We start from the raw sequence: 18,510 nt of genomic DNA on the forward strand, positions 1-18,510 counted from the left end.
TGAGTGGCTATGGCAAAAAGTAAAGCACTCAGTGGACATCCTTGTCTGACAGAGCAAGCAAGAGTCCAGGATGGAGAAATATCTCCTGAAAGTATGCAGGCAGCTTCACTATCTTGATATAGCCAATTGATGAGTTGCTGCATTTTTGTGCCAAAACCCAAAGCCTGCATAGTCGATGAAATGAAATCCCACTGAACTGTATCAAAAGCTTTGGCAATATCAACTTGCAATAACAGAACATCCTGCTGTGTGTATTTGGCATATTCAATTCCAATGTAGGCATTGGCAATGTTATCGGTGATATGCCTACGCGGGACAAAGCCATATTGCGCAGGATGCAACCCATCATGTAAAAACCCCTTTAGCCGAGCAACAATCATTTTGGTAGTGACTTTGTAAATTACAGGCATAAGAGTGATAGGTCTCCAGTCTGCCAAAGACTCACAAATTTGTTTTTTAGGAAGGAGTTTAACAAGACCTCTCTTCCATTGTTTGGCATTTTCTGATGTTGCCATGCAGCATTCACCATAGATAGTAATGGATGCTTCAAAATAGGCCAGTATGCTAGAAAAAACTCGACTGTCAAACCATCCCATCCAGGGGATTTCCATCTGCCACATGATTTGATGGCATTTGACAGTTCCCTCTCAGTAAAGGGTTCCTCCAATTCCAAAGCTTGAGTAGGGGAAATGATTGGAGAAACATTTTGCAACAGTAAATTTCGTGCAAGCAAAACCTGTTGCGAGGGAGGAGCTGCAGAGCCAAATTGCTGAGAGAAGTGATGCACACAAACAGAGGCAAGTTGTGACCGTGAAGTAGTCCATGATCCATCAGGCATAAGCACTCTGCAAATTTCTGTTTTGATTCTCCTCTGATGCTAACTCTTGAAAAATTCTTTGGAAGAGCAACCTTTATCTGTGAAGGCTCTTTGTCTTGCTCTAGTCTCCCATTTTGCCAGTTTCTTGTGATCATTTAGTTTAAGACAATGTCTGGCCTGACATAATGTGGTTTGCTCATGCATGGACAGCGAACGATGATGACTGAGTTCAGTGAGGTCTTGACAAGTAGACTTGGCCTGAGCAATGGTTTCCCTCAGAGTCTTCATGTAAGACTTGCCATAAACTCTAATCACCATTTGCATTTTAGAAATAAAAGAAGCCCAGGCATCATCAGCATGAAGATGGCTGCTAGATGAAAGACAATGAGCTGCTTCAGTAACCATTGCCTTAAATTCAGCATGTTGCAATAACTGTTGTTGATGATTAGATGTCGCCTTTGTGGCAATCTATCATCTGGCATCTTATGAAAAGATAACCGCAGCCATAGTGGTGCATGGTCTGAATGCACAAAGGCATAGTCAATCCACATTTTGCATGCGAAATCCCCATTTTGTTGGGGAGCAACACTATACCAACGATCCAGTCGTGCCTTATAAGCGGAAAGAGCATTATGTTGAAAAGTGTAGCCCGGTGACAAAGGTTGCAATTCCTTCTAAAGGTCAACTAGATCCAAATGCAAGAGTAGTTGAGACCAGGCATGCCTTTCAGGAGATAACATATGATCGTGGCTGGAAGTGTTGTCTCCCTGTTGTGGAGCATTATTGAAATCCCTACATATGTAGGCATGAGATCTCCATGGGTATTGTTGCATAGCATGCCAAATTACAGTTCTGTCTCGAGATGATTGAGGTGCATAAACTGAAGCAAATTCAAACACCTCTCCTCTAATAATGCATTGGAGAACAAGCCATCTGCCTTTGTTGTCATTTAATGCAATGACTGGTTGAAGCTCATGTTTGATCAAAAGGACAACCCCTGAGAAAGAGTGCTCCCCAGCATAGAAAATGTCATACCCACAGTAGTGTCGTGTCTTGCCTGCATAAATATGTTGGTTGTGCTCTTGTAATGCCACTATGTCAGGCTGAAATCTGTTGATGTACAGCCACACAGATTTCCATTTCCTACTGTCACATATGCCCTGGACATTGAGTGTAAAACAGGTGATGTGAGGAGTCATATATAGGGGGAAATCTTTTGGCGAGCTTTTTAATGTGAACTTTTTTACCATTTCCTTTGTTTTTGCGAGCTTTTTTTAGAAATCCATACATGTTTTTGTTATAAGAAAGATGGGGAGGTTAGAAAGAGGGGGAGAGAATATAGGATATGTTCATTTTCATAGCATGTGGGAGGGGTGGAAGAGTGTATACTATGCACAAGGGGGGGGAGGATATGAGTGGCAGTAGGAGGCAAAAAATTATGGAAGATATGTCCATATTCAAAGTAGAAGGGAGGAACTATGGGAGATATGTACATTTTAAAAGTGTATAATTTGAAACTTTTGAGCTCATATTTGGATTCCTCGTCGAATTCTGAATATGGTCATGTTGGTACTCAAAATGACCGGAATTCGACGAGGAATCCAAATATGAGGTCAAATCTGTCAAATTATACACTTTTAAAATAAACAAATTTCCCACATGCTCTCCCTTCCCCTTTACATTTAGTAGATGAACATAACTTTCACATTCCTCATCCTCTCTCTCCTCCTTGCACTCCTCTTTGCATACCTTATAAGTTCCCCCTCTACGTTCTCCACTATGATAATGAATATATGTTCCAACTCCCCTCCCCTCCCTTCTCCATGCCACCTTACCCATGCGCCCGTCCCTCCCCCTTTCCCTTATCTCCCCTCCCCCCCCTCTCTCCTCTTAACTGCAACCACAACCCAAACTTTCAACCCACCCCACTCCATGACCCCCGCCCTCTCTCTCTCTCAGGTGAATGAAAAGCTCGCAATATTCATGAAAATTGAAAAAAAGCTCATGACAAAAAGCTCACCAAAAAATCACACCCTCATATATACAGATATTTATAGTAATGTAACAACTATGTACAGCAGCAAAATGCATGAGGTCAGCCTTGCATTTCTATCTCAGGGTCGAGGCCTCGCCCCTGAGAAGTAGTCGCCTGAGAAGTAGACAGCAAAGGAGCAACCTCTTCTTCAGGGAAGAGTGTTCTGCTGGCTGTTACTGCAGCCCATGTAATCTCAATTCCTGTATTGATCTCTGGGGTGTTTCCGCTAGAAGAGGCACCATTCCAAGTGCGAGGGGGTGGAATTCTTTGAGCAGAGATAACCTTTCTTGGGCTCTGCCAGCCATCAGTTGAAGGTTGCTTTCCTTTGGGCAAGGATTGAGTAGCAGGAGGTGGATGTGAAGTGAGATTCGCATTGGTAGCTACTGAATCTTTGCCTTTATCCTGACTCCTAGAATGCTGTCTACTGCTTTTGTTTTTGTTGGCAACTGGAATAGGAGCATCTTTAGTGGGTATGTGGACTGGCAAGGTGACATGAGGCATTTTATGTGGGTTCAGTGGACACTGTGAAGCCATGTGTCCAAACTTTTTGCATTCAAAACAGGCCCCTGCAAATAAACCCCATTTGAGTTTGTAAAATGCACTCCCCATGTTGACATTATTCACCGTGACTGAGTAAGAGTCCGGTGTGGGATTATCAGTATCCCAGAGAATGCAAAATCTGTTTGAATTACCATTTGGCCGTGGTGGGCAGACCACTTTACCTAAAGAGGCTTTTAGGCAAAAGTGAGGCCATGCATTGGGGAAAATCAACCACTTCAACCCAGACTGGGCATCTGTGTCAGATTCAAGCCTGAAAGTCCCTTGTGGGAGACCATGGCAAGACATGCACCATTTGCTGAATTACAATGTATCCCAAGAAGGGGTAGAAAAGTTGCATCAAAGATAAGAGAAGAAAGGACTTTCTTTCCACTCTATGAAAAGTTGTCCTCTTGATTGATGCATACCTAGAGTCACTTGCATCTCTGGCAGATGGCCAACAAGGTATGTACAACGTTTGTCTACATGCTAGCCATGGTATATGCTAGGTGGACTGGGATGCCTTCTATATCCTCTGTACATCTAGATCTCTGAATGTGCCAAATCGTGAAGCTTGCAATACTCTCTCAACTCGTGTCCACCAATGCAAGTGGGGGTCTGTACTAAGAGGCAAGAGTTAGTATCACGTCGACAAAACTCTAGAAGATGATGCTGAACCGGGATAGACCAAGAAGAGATCCGACTCTCGCAATATACTTGAAGTTTAGTCAAAGAAAGCCAGACCACTGAGGCCAAGTGATAAACAAGTTGAGGAGAAAAACGTGCCCATAAATCTTGCAATTTGAGCCCAAATGATCTTGGCTTGTCTGCAAAACCTGCCCACAAGTTGGTGGACTTGGGTGCCTTCTATATAGCCTACATTTGGATATATGAATGTGCCATTTTGTGAAGCTTGCAATAATCTCTCAACTTGTGTCCAGCGATGCAAGTGGGGGTCTGTATTGAGAGGAAAGAGTAGTGTCACGTCAACAAAACTCTATAAGATGATGCCAAATCGTGATAGTCCAAGAAGTGATTTGACTCTCGTAATATACTTGAGGTCCAGTCAAAGAAAGCCAGGCCATTAAGCCCAACTGAAACAAGTTGAGTAACAAGACCTGCCCACAACTCCTACAATTCCAGCCCAAATGATCTTGGCTTGTTCGCATTCCTGACGGCAACACTGAATAGGTCATCAACAACCTAGCACCGAGGGCAAGAAGGATCAGCTGAAAAGGTGTTCCTCCACTGATTTACTTCTCAGCCTTTTGACTTTCTTTCGGCTTGGCTGCCACCTGAAACAAGTCTATCTCACTGACTGGAGTGATATTTAATTTCATTAGCTGAGTCTAATATCCTGTGGAAATCGATCCTCCACTTCCAAGCTTGTAGGTGTGTGAATTCTCAGTACATGCTGAGAATTTGTGAGAACTTGCTTCTCAATATCCTTAATGCCAATTGTCATCAATTCGATTACCCAATCATGTAGTATTGTGTCTCAATTTAATGAACGCCTCTCTTGCAAGAGGATGTAGGTATTTTCATCCATTGCTATGACTACAACTATCAAGCTAACCCTGTCACTATCACTACCACTACCACTACCACTACCACTACCACTACCACTACCACTACCAATACCCCTATCACTATCACTATCACTATCACTATCACTATTGTTGTTATTGTCAAACCTCATTAAAGTAGATACAACTGATATTCATGCACACGACCTTGAGCATCCCTTCAGTTGTTATGAGGTACTAATCTTCCCTCTTATTCTGAAGGGAGATGGTTTCAAGCTCTCAATTGAAGCTCTCTATCAAATTCTTTGAGATAATATTCACTCCCAATTTGCCCCATCTATAATCACACCACAGTGTCTATCTCTATCTCCTCAACCTCGGACTTGTCAATCATTCTTAGGTGGGCTCACTTTCAATCCTTGATAATTATGAGACACATCTAACATCCCTTTATTGTTATAACAGTACGTTTCCTTGTAATGCCATAGCTTGACATAGATGTTGCAATACTGGCATGACGGCATTCATTAGCCGTGTGCCTTGGCTTAGTGCATAGAGCGAGTTTCCCTTTTACATTGAGTAGTCACAAGTCTAGCAAGGTTCTTTTGTTAGTAATATATCAGCTAATTGTCACCAAGTCAATCCGTTGTAGATGACTGTCATACCTGATTCAATCGCTTCAATGGGTCTACTCTCCATTTACTTTTGTGAATCATCTTTGCTCAGCATAACGCAACAAGGAGTTCTTTAACAATGCCTAGTGATGGGGCCTTAACACAAGTCGACATGCATTAGCCATTGTGCATGGACTTGGAATCAATTGAACCTTGTGACGCAATGCTATGCCCACTTAGTTGCTAGCTCCTTGCTATGCTCTACTCTTCATGGTATGTAGAAAACCCTAAATACTTAGGCCCATAAAGAGTGCTGTGGTACTAGTGTTAGATTCTTCGGTATTCAATATGTAAGGTGCTCATGTTAAACAAACTAACAACTACTGTTGTGAGACTTGCTCTTCTCACAGCCACGACAGTCTAACCCATGTCTTACACCTCGAGACATCTAGATGCACGATTCTCCCACCCAAGCCTTGTTGCCAGTTACTAATTGATTGTTCAGTCTACTTAGGACATATAGCTCTTTTATAACTAATAAGCCAGTGCTAACTATACTCATTGCCTAGCATAAATAGCGTTTAGGCCATTGCTATTAGTGGCCACCCTCTTATTTCCTAAAAGGGAAATCTTTTAAGGGAGACCTACTCCACATTACAAGCAAAGTAGGTCATCTATATTCATGTTTGATTAAAACCTTGGCAAAAAGGAGTCTGAATTATGGTTGTGGATGCTTTAAGGTATATACCAACGGAACAAAGTCTCAGTTTGGTACCGTTCTCTTAAAAGCCTTTTCCTGATTAAGTGGTACTTGGTAAAATACGGCAAACTCTCTAGGCAATAAGGTTACATGGAGCTATTAGGAACCCAAATGGGTGGAGTTGAGGGTAAGAAAGCCGAATCTCTTTTTGGAAGAAAGATGTGAATTTGACGCCTTTACAAGCTAGTACAATTCGCATGTCACAAAACTTTCAAGGGATAACCTTTATGTTTGGTTAGATGACACTTTTGTGGGCCAAAGATGACGTTATGGGTATAGGGATATGTCCTCAAAAAGTGGGAGTGTCTTTAGGATTTTTAGCATTATTACACATGGACTAGGAATTACATTTGGGTGATAGTTGAGAGATTTATCAAATAAGCTAGATTCTTTCCAACTAAGTCAAACATAGAAATCTTGAGCTAGTCCATCTTGGTCAATGAGCTATGAAAACCTTTGAATTGCCACATGACACTGTCATTGCTAGAAATAGTAAGTCTGTTGCACAAGTTTGGCAATCAATGTAACAAATGATTGGTTTGCTCCATCTAATTCCGACTCCAAATGTTGTCGAGAACTCACTCCACATGGTTTTCATTGGGGTATGCTTACAACGTCACCACACATTTACTTTAAACGTTACTAAACATAAGCCAGATGTTACAGCTCCTTATGTGTATGTAGGATATCAGCCAAGATCACTGTTAGTGGTACCAAGGTGAAGTTGGCTGCAGTGTTCTTTGGAAGATAATGGAAGGTACGTTGCAGCAATTGAAGGATGGTATGACGCCGCAGTATTTGTCAATCATAACAAATTATGTTGAGTGTTCTAAAAGTTGTGGGTATATGTTTATGATCATAAGGGACTCTTAAGACTATGCGTATTAGTGTGGGTACATGTTTATGATTACAAGGGACTCTTAAGACTGTGTATTAGTGTGAATGAAGGGCTCAAGGTGAGAGATCTTTGAGCAGACTCAACTGTCACATTTTTTTTGAACTGTGGTGATAAGCACAACACACTCTTGAGGCGAGCTCATTAGTTGCCCACGAGAGCTACCACAACAGAATTGGCATTGGCATTATGGAATTATCTGGGCTCAAACTCATCCTACGAACACTTAAATGGACATAATTTTGTACAGACTTGCAGCTACTTTTGCGCACTTGCAACATAGAAAGGATGTATAGGTCGTATGGATTATTGTCAAGAAGACACCAAGTCAAAACCATGCACTTTTTGTTCTGCATTAAGGAAATGTAGTGTTAGCAAGTAAGCATGGGCTTTTCATGTATATGTATTGAAGAGTGTTGATGCTAAGTGGCACCAGATTCATGGCTTTGTTATTGTCTTAAACCTTGTAGAGTATGTGTTCTGCACATTATTGAATGCCTAACTAATCTTTTGCTTATTAAAACCTTTAAGGATTTTCTTTCTTATTAAGATTCATAATATCTTTCGTTCATCGAAAGTCCTTTACTTCTGTCTAGTTCAGCACCCTGCGTGCATCTGATCAAGAAAGCACGAAATACACATCTGATGTTATAAAGTTACAGGACTTTATTCCAGAGGCGTGGACAAAGCATCTAGCAAAGCTGTTTGATAGTGCCCCCGCACGCCCTTTTCAAGAAGTTCGGCAAACTATATGTGAACAGCTTGCAAAATCATCTTGGGGATCTTATTCATCTTCTAAAAAGGGTTTAGTGCCCTTAAATGCTGTCTTTTTGGAAGTGGAGAAGGTGCCACTTGCAGCTGCCTCCATTGCGCAGGTAAGTATATTTCCTATTCATTTCTGTTGCCTTTGAGCGGTGGTAGGTGTTGGGCTTCGAGTTTGAATTCAGTGATGGTTGGCAGGAGGGCAAGGATTTGAATGATATGCATTGTTTTTCAAGGGGATGCAGAAGGTGTGCTAGTATTTCCATGGCATAATCTTCAGGTACATGGAGGGATTTTGCGGAACGGTACTCAGGTTGTGATGAAGGTGCAACACAAAGGAATGGAAGTACTGATGCGCTCAGATTTACGTAACATCGTTTGGGTATTAACGATCTTCCTTATTCAGACTTAGGAATTGCTAGATCTCTGTATTTGTACTGATGCATTTAACTCGCATTCAACTGCTCCCATGATGTAGTCAGGTAATTAATCCTATCCTGTTACTGACACAAACAAAGGGAGATGGTAAATACAGCTACATATTTTATTTCAGAAGCACTCCAAATGTTAATCTACTGAAGTTCATGTCTATTTTCTATCCGTAGGTAAAAATTGCATTGCATTGCTTGCATGGATACATATATAGATATATCTTCAGCCCTCAAGACGGAGGACCCCCTCTGGACGACAGATCCAGATTGGATATATCTTATCGCGGCATCAGACTACTTTCTCACAGATGGTGTCACATGCACCCCTGCACTTGGGTGCAAGGTGACACACTGGCTACACTGACAAGTGCATTATAGTTCCCAGATAGGAGTGTCAGTGCATTATAGTTCCCAGATAGGAGATTTTGTCGTATGCTGTGACCCCTTTGTGAGCCCTTGTCCAGGGACAGTCAGGCACAAGCTACGTAGGTCAGTCTCTCAGTCTTAGGTCAAGTCAGCAAGTCAATTCTTGTTCACTAGTACCCACTGGAGAACAGTAGGCTAAGTGTTTCATCTTATAGTTTAGGTCTTAAGCCTAGGTTAGGAGTCCCTGCATCCATAGATGCGTCAAACAACTGTGAGCTGCTCCTGCTCCTGCGAGATCCCCTTCCTCCCCGCCGTACCTCTACCTCCCCCTCCGCCGTTACTCCTTCCGCTCACCCGCGCCTCCGCTACCCCCTCCGCTCACCCCCGCCCCGCTATCCCGCCCCGCTACCCCCTCCGTTCACCCTCGCTATCCCGCCCGCTACCCCCGCTATTCCGCCCGCTATCCCGCCCCGCTACCCCGCTTCACTACCCCTTCGCTCACCCCCGCCCCGCTACCCCCCTCCGCCCCAGCCCGCTACCCCCCGCCCTGCTACGTCCGCCCCGCTACCCCCCGTCCCGCTACCGTCCTACCGCCCGCTACCGCCCTACTGCCCCGCTAACCCCCCTAGCCCGCTACCCCCGTCCCGCTACCGTCCTACTGCCCTAACCGCTACCGCCCCATCCCGCCCCGCTACCGCCCCACCCCAGCCCGCCACCCCCTCGCTCCTCTCCGCTCACCCCCGCCGCCAGCCCGTCCACTCACTTCTCTTTTTTTTTTTTTTTTTTCCCTTCCGTTCACTCGCCCCACCTCGCCCCCTCCGCCTCTCCTCTCCTTTCCTCCCCACCCCCCGTCCGCCACCTCGTGCGCCACCTCCGTTCCCGCCACACCCAGGCTCCACCCTCTCGCTTCTACCCCCCCCCGTTTTTAGGGTGACAGCCTCTTCCTCATCGGAAGCCTCGCAGTTTGTCTTGGCGGTATGGCGGCTCCCTGCCCGGAACCGGAGGCCCAGACGGTCCCTCCCTCTCCAGATGCCTACCGCGTCATCCTGACTGAGCAGCAGTCATCTCGGGTTCAGGAGGTGGCCAATGACTTTGCTCTTACATCAGTCTACGGCAGAGTCATTGGACATTCCCCTCTTAGGTCATATTGCTTGCATTGGAGCCAGAGTCTTAGGTCAAGTCAGCCAGTCCACTCTCATGTTAGAGGACGGCCATATTGTGGAGGTGGCCCTTATGGGAAGGGGCATCTTTTGGCTCAAACTCTCCAGTGCGAAAGCTGCGAGCAACCTGATTGCTGGCTCCCCCACGTTAGTGGACGGGAAGATTATCATGATAGTCCCGTGGTACCGTGGGTTCAGCGCAGCAGATTTTGATGCCCGATTCCGTATACCTCGCCATCCAGTGACGCTGGTTTTTCCTGGTCTTGCTGCTGAGCTGCGGCCGATTGTTAGGGACCTTGGTTCCCACTTCGGCTGGGTTATGCACGATACCTTCGCCGATGCGGTGACTACGGCAGGAGCCCCCCGAGTCCGTGTGGCTGTGGCGGATCCTGTGACTCTCCCGGCAGTGATCGAGATAGTGACAGGTGCCGGCAGCATCACCCAGAGCATGGTAGTCACCGGACAGCCAGGACAGTGTTTGAGGTGTCACGGCTTTGGACACCTGGCGGCTGCCTGTCCACGTTTCGCCAGCTCTTCTCGGCCCTCCCCGCCTCCTCCCGCTCCGTCCCCTCCTCCCCCCTTCGGACAGCCACGCCAGGAGGAGCAGAGGCAGCCGGAGCCCGGACCAGAGCTAGCTGGCGGCTGGACTGAGGTTAGAAGAAAAAAGGGAAAGAACAAGAAGATTTCTGATAAAGGCAAGGAGGCAGAGGTTACCCCACTTGTAGCTGCACCCCAGAGACCCGATAGGCAGCCGCCCCAGGGACTTGAGAGAGCATCTTCCTCGACGGTAGCCCGCCCTCCACAGCCTCAGGTCCCCCTTTCTCCCTCTCCACAGCCTCCCCCCCTCTAGCCCCAGCCCGTCCTCCAACGGCACCCCTTGCCTCCCGACCCGCAGCTTCAGCCCCCGCGTCCTCAGTCTTCTTCCCCTCCTTTTCAGCCCCAGTTTCAGTTGCAGCCCCATCCCTCCCCCCCCCGCCTCTTTCAGTTCTCCCGCAGAGCTAGCTGCTCCGTCGGTTCCCCAGCCGAGGGTAGTTCCCGCTCCCCCTCCTCCTTCTCCACCGCCAGCCGCCCCTGAGGAGTCTGAGCTGTTTTTTCCCCAGCCTCCTCCCCCTACCCCTCCCCCTCCGCTGATAGGACACCCGGAGTCTCCACCACCTCCGGTGCAGGCTTCTCCGTCCGCTAGCCCCTCAGTGGCAGACTCAGATGGGCCTCAGCCTCAGGAGAGAGAGCTCCCCCGCGACTTTTACAGATCTGGCCCCTGGGACTACTTGGACGTGGCCGACCTCGGGACCTTCCCTGCTTGCCTCGACATCAGTATCTTCCTGCTCCGCAAAGGGGCGGATGGGAAGATAGCCGCCTTGGCCCCTAGGGATGGCCCTAGTTTTGCTTTCACGTTCCTCAGTGACGGCTCCGAGACCTGGACAGACGACTCGGTTTGGGAGGCTCTCAGGGAGCAGACGCATGCTCAGATTTGTTCCTGGATAGGCCCGTCTGGTGGGCAGCTTCTCGAGACTCAGTGGTCCGAGGGTGACGTGCGCCTGCGGTGGCGTTGCGCCGCCAAACGATTCAGACTGATTGTGATCCTCAGGCCCCCCCTGTCTTGGCCCCTCCCCCAAGATGTCAGAGCCTGGACGCCTCAGAAACTCCGTGCTTTCTACGGGATGTCCACCTCAGAGATCTCGAGCTGGCTCGAGAAAGCCTTTGTTCATGGTACCAAAGGCCTCTCGCCTTTGCTGAAGGTGTTGAAGGACGGGCAGGAGGACCCCGCCTCCCCCTCCAAACCTTCCCATAAGCGCCAGCGCCTCTCCTCCGAAGTGTCAGCTTCTTCTTCGACCTCGACCGCGAGCAGACAGTTGTTCGCTGCCTCCCAGTCCTCACCATGAGCCTACACCTCGTATCCTGGAATGTGAACGGGTTTCACTCTTCTGGCACCCGTGGTCCCAGGAAGCTCATTCTGAGACAGGAACTTCAGCCAGCAGTGATAGGACGTGTGGATGTACTTCTGCTACAGGAACACAAGCTTTCGGCGGCTCACTCCCGTAGATGTGGGAAGATCCTCACTGGTCGCTCTCACACTTATTGGGAGCCCTCGATCGGCGCACTGGGGAGGAGTGGTGGTGTCTGTACTTCCGTGGGAGAGCAGCTAGCCCAGGGAGTTTTCGATCATGGCACGTTGATTCCAGGTCGTGCCCTTTGGGTAGGCCCGGAATTAGAGGGCTCCAGAGTTGGAATCCTCAACATTTATGCCCCCACAGATCTCCGTTGTAGAGCCACCTTCTGGAGGACACTTACAGGGATTCTCCCAGACATGGATTCTTGGATTGTTGGAGGTGACTTCAACAATTTGGAGACCTTGGAGGACCAGCAGGGCAGAGGACCGGAGTTTACAGGTATGGCTCAGGCAGAGCAGTCCGCTTGGGACTCTTTTATCTTTGCGACATGAGGAAGGGACTGTTGGCGAGACCCGTCCTTCCGGCGTTGGCACGGGAGCTTGGACTTCTCGTGGGGTTTCCGCAGGGAAGGAGGCAGACTCCTGGAGAGGCTGGACAGATTCTATGTTAGTGATTGAGCCATCAGCAGAGGCGGTCAGGCCGGTATAGTTCCAGGGACGACACTCTCCGACCATGCGCCGGTGCTCTTATCATTAGATTCGGCAGCTCAGACCCTTCCCCCCCGCTCATGTCGGATTCCCGATTCCATTTTCTCGAGGGAGGACGTGCGCAACAGTATTTGTGATCTTTGGGACAGAGACTGGGGCGAGTGCGAGGACTTGGTTGATTCGGTGGCGCAGGCGTTGCAGGAGTCCAGCCAGATCTGCCAGCTCGCAGCCCTACAGGTTCGACAGGAGTGGTGGGGTAGAGAGAGAGCCCTTCTCGGAGAGACCTCGCTTCCATTCAGCGGCTCCAGCAGGCATCCCCGGGCTCGGAGGAGCTTCGGATCCAGGCCCTTCGAGCCAGAGCCCTTCTTGAGGAGACACTCCAGCGTCGCTCAGAGTTTTCCTATCACGCCTCTCTCTCCTTCCGGGCTCGGAAGGGTGACCGGATGTGCAGGGAGTTCTTCAGGACACATGGCCAGAGAGTTGCAGGTGATCAGCTTCGGAGTCTTAGGACAGCGTCGGGACACATTGTCACGGATCCGGGAGAGGTCTTGGGACTGGCCACCGACTTTTATAGGACCCTTTTTCAGCAGGAGCCACTTGCTCCTCGCACTCGTCGTGCCCGCGAGGAGGTGTGGAGACACACTCCTTCCTTGGTCCAGCCTAGCATGCAGGCGACGCTGTTGGCACCGTTTACCACGGATGAGATGCTGGAGGCCTTGATGGCCATCGATGGACAGAGATGCCCAGGTGAGGATGGGCTATCCCGGGCATTCTTCACCTCCTTCTGGGACCAGATCCATCAGCCCCTCTTAGCAGCTTTTCAGAGGATTTTCAGCAGCGGTTATATGCCAGAGAGCCTCTCCTCGGGATTGATTTGCCTCATCCCGAAGGGAGGAGATAGACAGGAGATCCGTCAGTGGCGCCCGATCACTCTCCTTACCACTGCCTACAAAATCCTAGCCAAGATGATCAGCGCCAGAGTCCGGCCTCTACTTCCAGACATCATTCACGACACTCAGACAGGCTTTGTTCAGGATCGCAGTATTCTGGACAATGTCTTCACCTTTTCAGAGGCGGCAGAGTGGGCTCAGCACAGCGGATCACACCTAGCCATCCTACTTCTCGACTTTGAGAAGGCCTACGATCGGGTGGACTGGTCCTTTCTGGAGGGGACTCTGGAGCGGCTAGGTTTCCCAGCAGGTTGGATTCAGGGCATTTCAGCTTTGTACAGGACAGCCTCTAGCAGAGTCATCATTGGAGGCAGGTTGGGAGAGCGTTTTGGCTTGGAGAGATCAGTGCGTCAGGGCTGCCCCCTTGCCCCTTACCTGTCTCTCTTCTTCGCCGAGGCTATGACTTACTATCTCCGGGCGAGGTCTACAGGGATCAGGGGTGTTCGCCTCCCCCTCCGGGAGGACACGGAGCTCTTGGACTCGGAGTACGGGGATGACACAGCCCTGTATGTTCAGGACGACGAGTTGATGCTGGAGAGGGTGAGGTTGGCCCTGGAGGTCTTCTGTTCGGCTGCTGGTGCGAAAATCAACTGGAACAAATCAGTTGGTTTCCTCACAGACCCCGGGGCGCGTTCTCAGTGGGGGAGGTTTTTGGGTTTCAGGTGGATCCCGCGGGGACAGACAGCTAGATACTTGGGTTTTCAGGTCAGCCTGGACATCACGCCAGCTCAGCAGTTTCTCCCGGTGCTAGATTCCATCCGACGGAAGCTGGCTTTTTGGAGTACTGCTAAGCTTTCCCTTGCAGGTCGTGCCTTGGTAGTCAACCAAGTCCTCCTTGCCACGGCTTGGTATGTGGCTTCCTGTTGGTGTTTCTCGAGATCCAGTGTGGCACAGCTTAGGAGGCTGGTTCGGAACTTCCTTTGGTCCGGGGAGGATGGCCTCAGAGATACCAGAGCCAGGGTTGCTTGGCAGACAGTTATTCTTCCGCAAGCTGAGGGAGGCCTGGGAGTCATCGATCCAGAGCTGCAGAGTCAGGCCTTGCTAGGCAAGTTAGTCATCCGCGGTTTGACCCCGGGGGGGCAGACGTGGAAGATGCTACTTCAGCAGGGGGTCGGTTCTTGTGTCCTGCGACGAGGTGGAGAGTGGCTCCCGTCCCTCAGGTGGATCTTCACTTCCGCCCCACTTACTCAGCCCCGTTCCCCACTCGTTCGTAGCCTCCTCATGGTTTGGAGGCGGCTCCGCCTCAGTCTCATTCAGTCCCCTCCCCGCTGTCAGGAGGAGATTGATCGCCAGCCGCTCATCTGGAACGATCAGGTCAGAGATGCCGAGGGTCTTCAGTTGGGGGAGAGATCACACATCAGGTGGGATGGTTGGATGAGGGGGCCAGCCCGGTCCCTTCGAGTTTGGAGGGACACGTACAGATATTTGGAGACGGCTGATCTAGCAGACGCCGCTGGAGGTGTTCGTGGAGCCCAGGCGAGACGCACGGAGATCGACGGCGCGATCCCAGCTGATTGGTTGGTTCCACCGGAGCCTCAGATCCTCATGCCTGGTGACGACCGTTGGCTGGGACAGTTCACCCCCCGTGGCATCCCACTGGTGGTCGCAGGACGTATGGTCGACTCCTCTATTTCTTTCTTCGTGGTTATGGGGGATGGACGACTCAGGAGGGAGGATGCACTCATCGACCCCCTACTCCCATGGCAGAGGGTTTGGATCGTAGGCCTTTTGGGGAAGGTCTGGCGTATCGACTCTAGCATTGAGCAAGATCAGCTGCAGCTTTGGCGACTCTGGCTCTGGGAGGGGCGGGCCTTGTCAGAGCTTGAGTGGGACCCAGGAGAGTGGAGCTGGCCAGAGGTTGTGACAGGACAGGGACCGACCTCCTTCTTCGCCTACAGCACGACTTTGGGCAGGCGAGTTCTTGGGAGGATGCAGAGTCGCCCCCCCACCCAGCGGGCTAGCTGGTATGCATAGGGTATCTCCAGATTCTTTTTGCAGGCCTTCTGGAAGGCCTTGTGGGAGAGCTGGCGGCCGCGGAAGATCTCCTACTTCCTGTGGCTTCTCGCCCACAAAGGTCTTCCGGTGGGGAGCTGCTGGTTGAGACAGATAGGCCAGGACGGACGCTGTCAGATCTGCCGTGTGGTTGAGGAGTCACCAAAGCACTGCCTGTGGAGCTGCACTCGCGCCCAGGAAGTGTGGAGGTGAACTTTCGGGATTCTGACTCGCGCAGCACCAGAGCTAGGCTTGATCACGTGGGGCGCGTTCTGTTGGTGCAGCACCGCACCTGGTCTACATCACTTATTCGAGGCATGCCAGCAGGACCCCACTTTCCTTATCACGCAGGGTACATGGGGGCTGCTCGAGGGTATCCCGCAGCACCTAGCAGAGGCGGATACAGGAGTTCAGGAGAGGCAGCCAGTCTGGGAGATTATCAGCAGCATAGCAGGGTGGCACATTTGGACCTCGCGTTGCGCGCAGATCCTCGGTGGCACCTCCTTATCGACTGCCCAGGTCATGACTGATATTTGGTGCGAGATTATTCATACCCTCAGAGGCCAGTGGGACCAGATTCAGGGAGATTCCCGGTCCGGTCAAGAGAAGCGGAGACGCTTCCTTCGGGCTTGGAACACTCAGGGCCTCTTTTTCGAGCAGACCTCGCAGGGCCTTCGGTGGTGCTACTCACCACCCCGATGGCTGTTCATTCACACTCGCCTTATCCCGACGTGAGAGAGTGATTTATTGTGTTACCTTTTAGGGCTGTGTCCGATTTGTGTACGCAGCCCATCAGCTACAAGCTGACTTTTTGTATCTTGTTCTTGAAGTAATATAGTTAGCACTGTTTTTTCGGTAAAAAGGTTAGGAGTCCCTTTAGGGTCCCCCAAGGCTGGACAGGTAAGCATGGAAGGCAGCCTGCAAAGGCTGGCCAAAAACTCCCCTGGCAAATCAGCCAGGGAGGGCTTTTTATAGGCTGGTTGTAGGCTAACCAGTCTGTAAAACAGACCAACTCAGTCGGCTGTTTACAGACTGGGTTGGCTCAGTCCAGCCCTATAAAAGGGCCCCTTGGCTGCCCTTTTTCCTCATTCAGTGCTCCTGCCTTCAGCTCTCGTACGTCGGAAGAAGCAGGCTTTTCTTTGTCAAAATGAGAAGGAGCTGCTGCACATCTTTTACAGCAACAACTCTAAGGATTTTTGGTGGAGATTCCTTGAGCGTAGGTCCCCATCACCCCTCACCGACATGAGAATCTGGCACACGTATGCACACCATCTATATGATGTCCCACACCAGCCCACTCCAGACCTCATACACACACCTCGTCCCACCACTTGCACGTTGTGTAGTTGGTGCCCCAGAGAGAAGTTCCTTTCAAACAAGACATGATCACCTCTATCGTTGGGGGCATAAAGTTTGAGAAGACCAACCTTATGTCCCCCAATCAAAAGTATAATCCATTCTCGCCCGGGTGCAAATGAGCTTACACCTTCCCTTTTTATTGCTTTTTGGGACATGATTGGAGACCATGTTACCTAGCCCTACAGTGCGTTTGTGACTCTGATGCACGCCTAATTCACTTATAGAGGGTCTCATTCATCTTATCCCAAAGGGACGTTTCAGTATGGAGGTGTCCCCATAAAGTATTTGCAGTGGGACCTTGGGGAGTGAGAATAGATTGATGCAGGGCACCGAGAGAAGCGCCTTACCTTCTTTTGCTACAGCCTTAGAGGTTGGAAGCCCAGTGGAGCTCCTCATTGGAAGAATTTTCAGATTTCTGCTAACTTGCAGATATCATTCTGGTTGCAGAGACTATTCACCAAGACATTGTCAACTAAGTGGGCTGTTTCCGAATTCTGTTTGTCCGAAGAACTCGTTGCTCGGTATGGATTGACTTCGCTTCAATTGTACAACTTGGAGAACACCTTGCTATCTAAATCTTTGAGTTGAACTTTCCCATTGTCAAAGACTTCCATTAGCCGGTAGGGTCCATTCCAACCCATCTTAAAATTTGTTTTGATAGGCCCCAACTTAGCATTGTAAAGTAACTCAAGCATACCCTTCTTCAAATGCTTAGGCACAATGTGTCTATCATGCCAGGCCTTTCTTCTGCAATGTATCACTAGCTGTGACCAGGCTGCTCGGAGACATAACTCATCCAGCTGGCTTAGCTGATGCAATCATCTCTTGATTGCTTCTGACTCACCTAAGTGATGCTCAGTAGCAATTCAAAGACTTGGAACAATAAATTCTAAGGGGACAACTGCCTCTAAGCCAAAGGCCATACGAAAGGGGGTAAGATTAATAGTCACCTTGTAAGCAATTCTATAAGCCCACAAAGCAGAATGTATGCATGATTTTGAATTCCTTCTTGAGTGAATGCATCACATCATTGAGAAAATGTGCCCCTTGGTCAGCAGTGACATGCTGCAAAGAACATGCATACCTGCATATGATATTTTCAAAAATGAACTTAGCAATACTCCGAGCCGAGTTGTCTCGGAGTGCCTTAGCTTCTGCCCACTTAGTAGCATAGTCAATGGCAACAATGATGTATTTATTTCTGAGTGAACCTGAGTGGTTTAGAAGGACCAACAAAGTCCAAACCCCATCGCTGGAAAGCCTCCTATGGTCTAATAGGTTGTAAGGGCATAGACTGATTAGCCAATAGTCGTCCAGTGCATTGACAAACATCACATTGCATGCATTTAGTCTGAGCATCCTTGAACAAGGTTTCCCACCACAAACCTGCTTGCAAGGCTTTTCGAGCAATTAACTCCCCTCGGAAATGCCCTTTTGACGGACCCGAGTGAGCTTCCTGCAACACGATAGCTCGCTCTGTGGTAAAACCCATCGACAAAGGACTCCATCTGCACATTGTCGGTACAATTGTCCACCGATCAAGGTGTATTTCCAAGCCTTTAAGGCTAGTTGCCGGCGTTTATCCTGAGGCATTGTTTCAGGAAATATGCCTTTAGATAAATAATCCATCAACTCAGCATACTCATTCTCATAATACTCTACTACAAATAGTTCAGCATTTGGCAGTTCCATGTTAACTCCTTATGT

General features: G+C 49.2%; 1 protein-coding gene across 5 annotated transcripts in view; it reads left to right on the forward strand.

The window, feature by feature from the left end:
• Positions 1-18,510, forward strand: part of LOC147883024 (putative aarF domain-containing protein kinase At5g05200, chloroplastic) — an 86,164-nt gene that overhangs the window by 42,647 nt on the left and 25,007 nt on the right. For all 5 annotated transcript variants that reach the window (XM_087399911.1, XM_087399912.1, XM_087399913.1 and 2 more), the window contains 2 exons: positions 7,847-8,059; positions 8,227-8,328. In XM_087399911.1, the coding sequence (XP_087256037.1) occupies positions 7,847-8,059; positions 8,227-8,328 (315 nt within the window). The remainder of the gene's footprint in view (positions 1-7,846; positions 8,060-8,226; positions 8,329-18,510) is intronic.

This window comes from Dipteris shenzhenensis, chromosome 28 (assembly GCF_047967505.1).
Source record: "Dipteris shenzhenensis isolate YYH24624 ecotype China chromosome 28, Dip_SZ_1.0, whole genome shotgun sequence".
NCBI lineage: Eukaryota > Viridiplantae > Streptophyta > Polypodiopsida > Gleicheniales > Dipteridaceae > Dipteris > Dipteris shenzhenensis.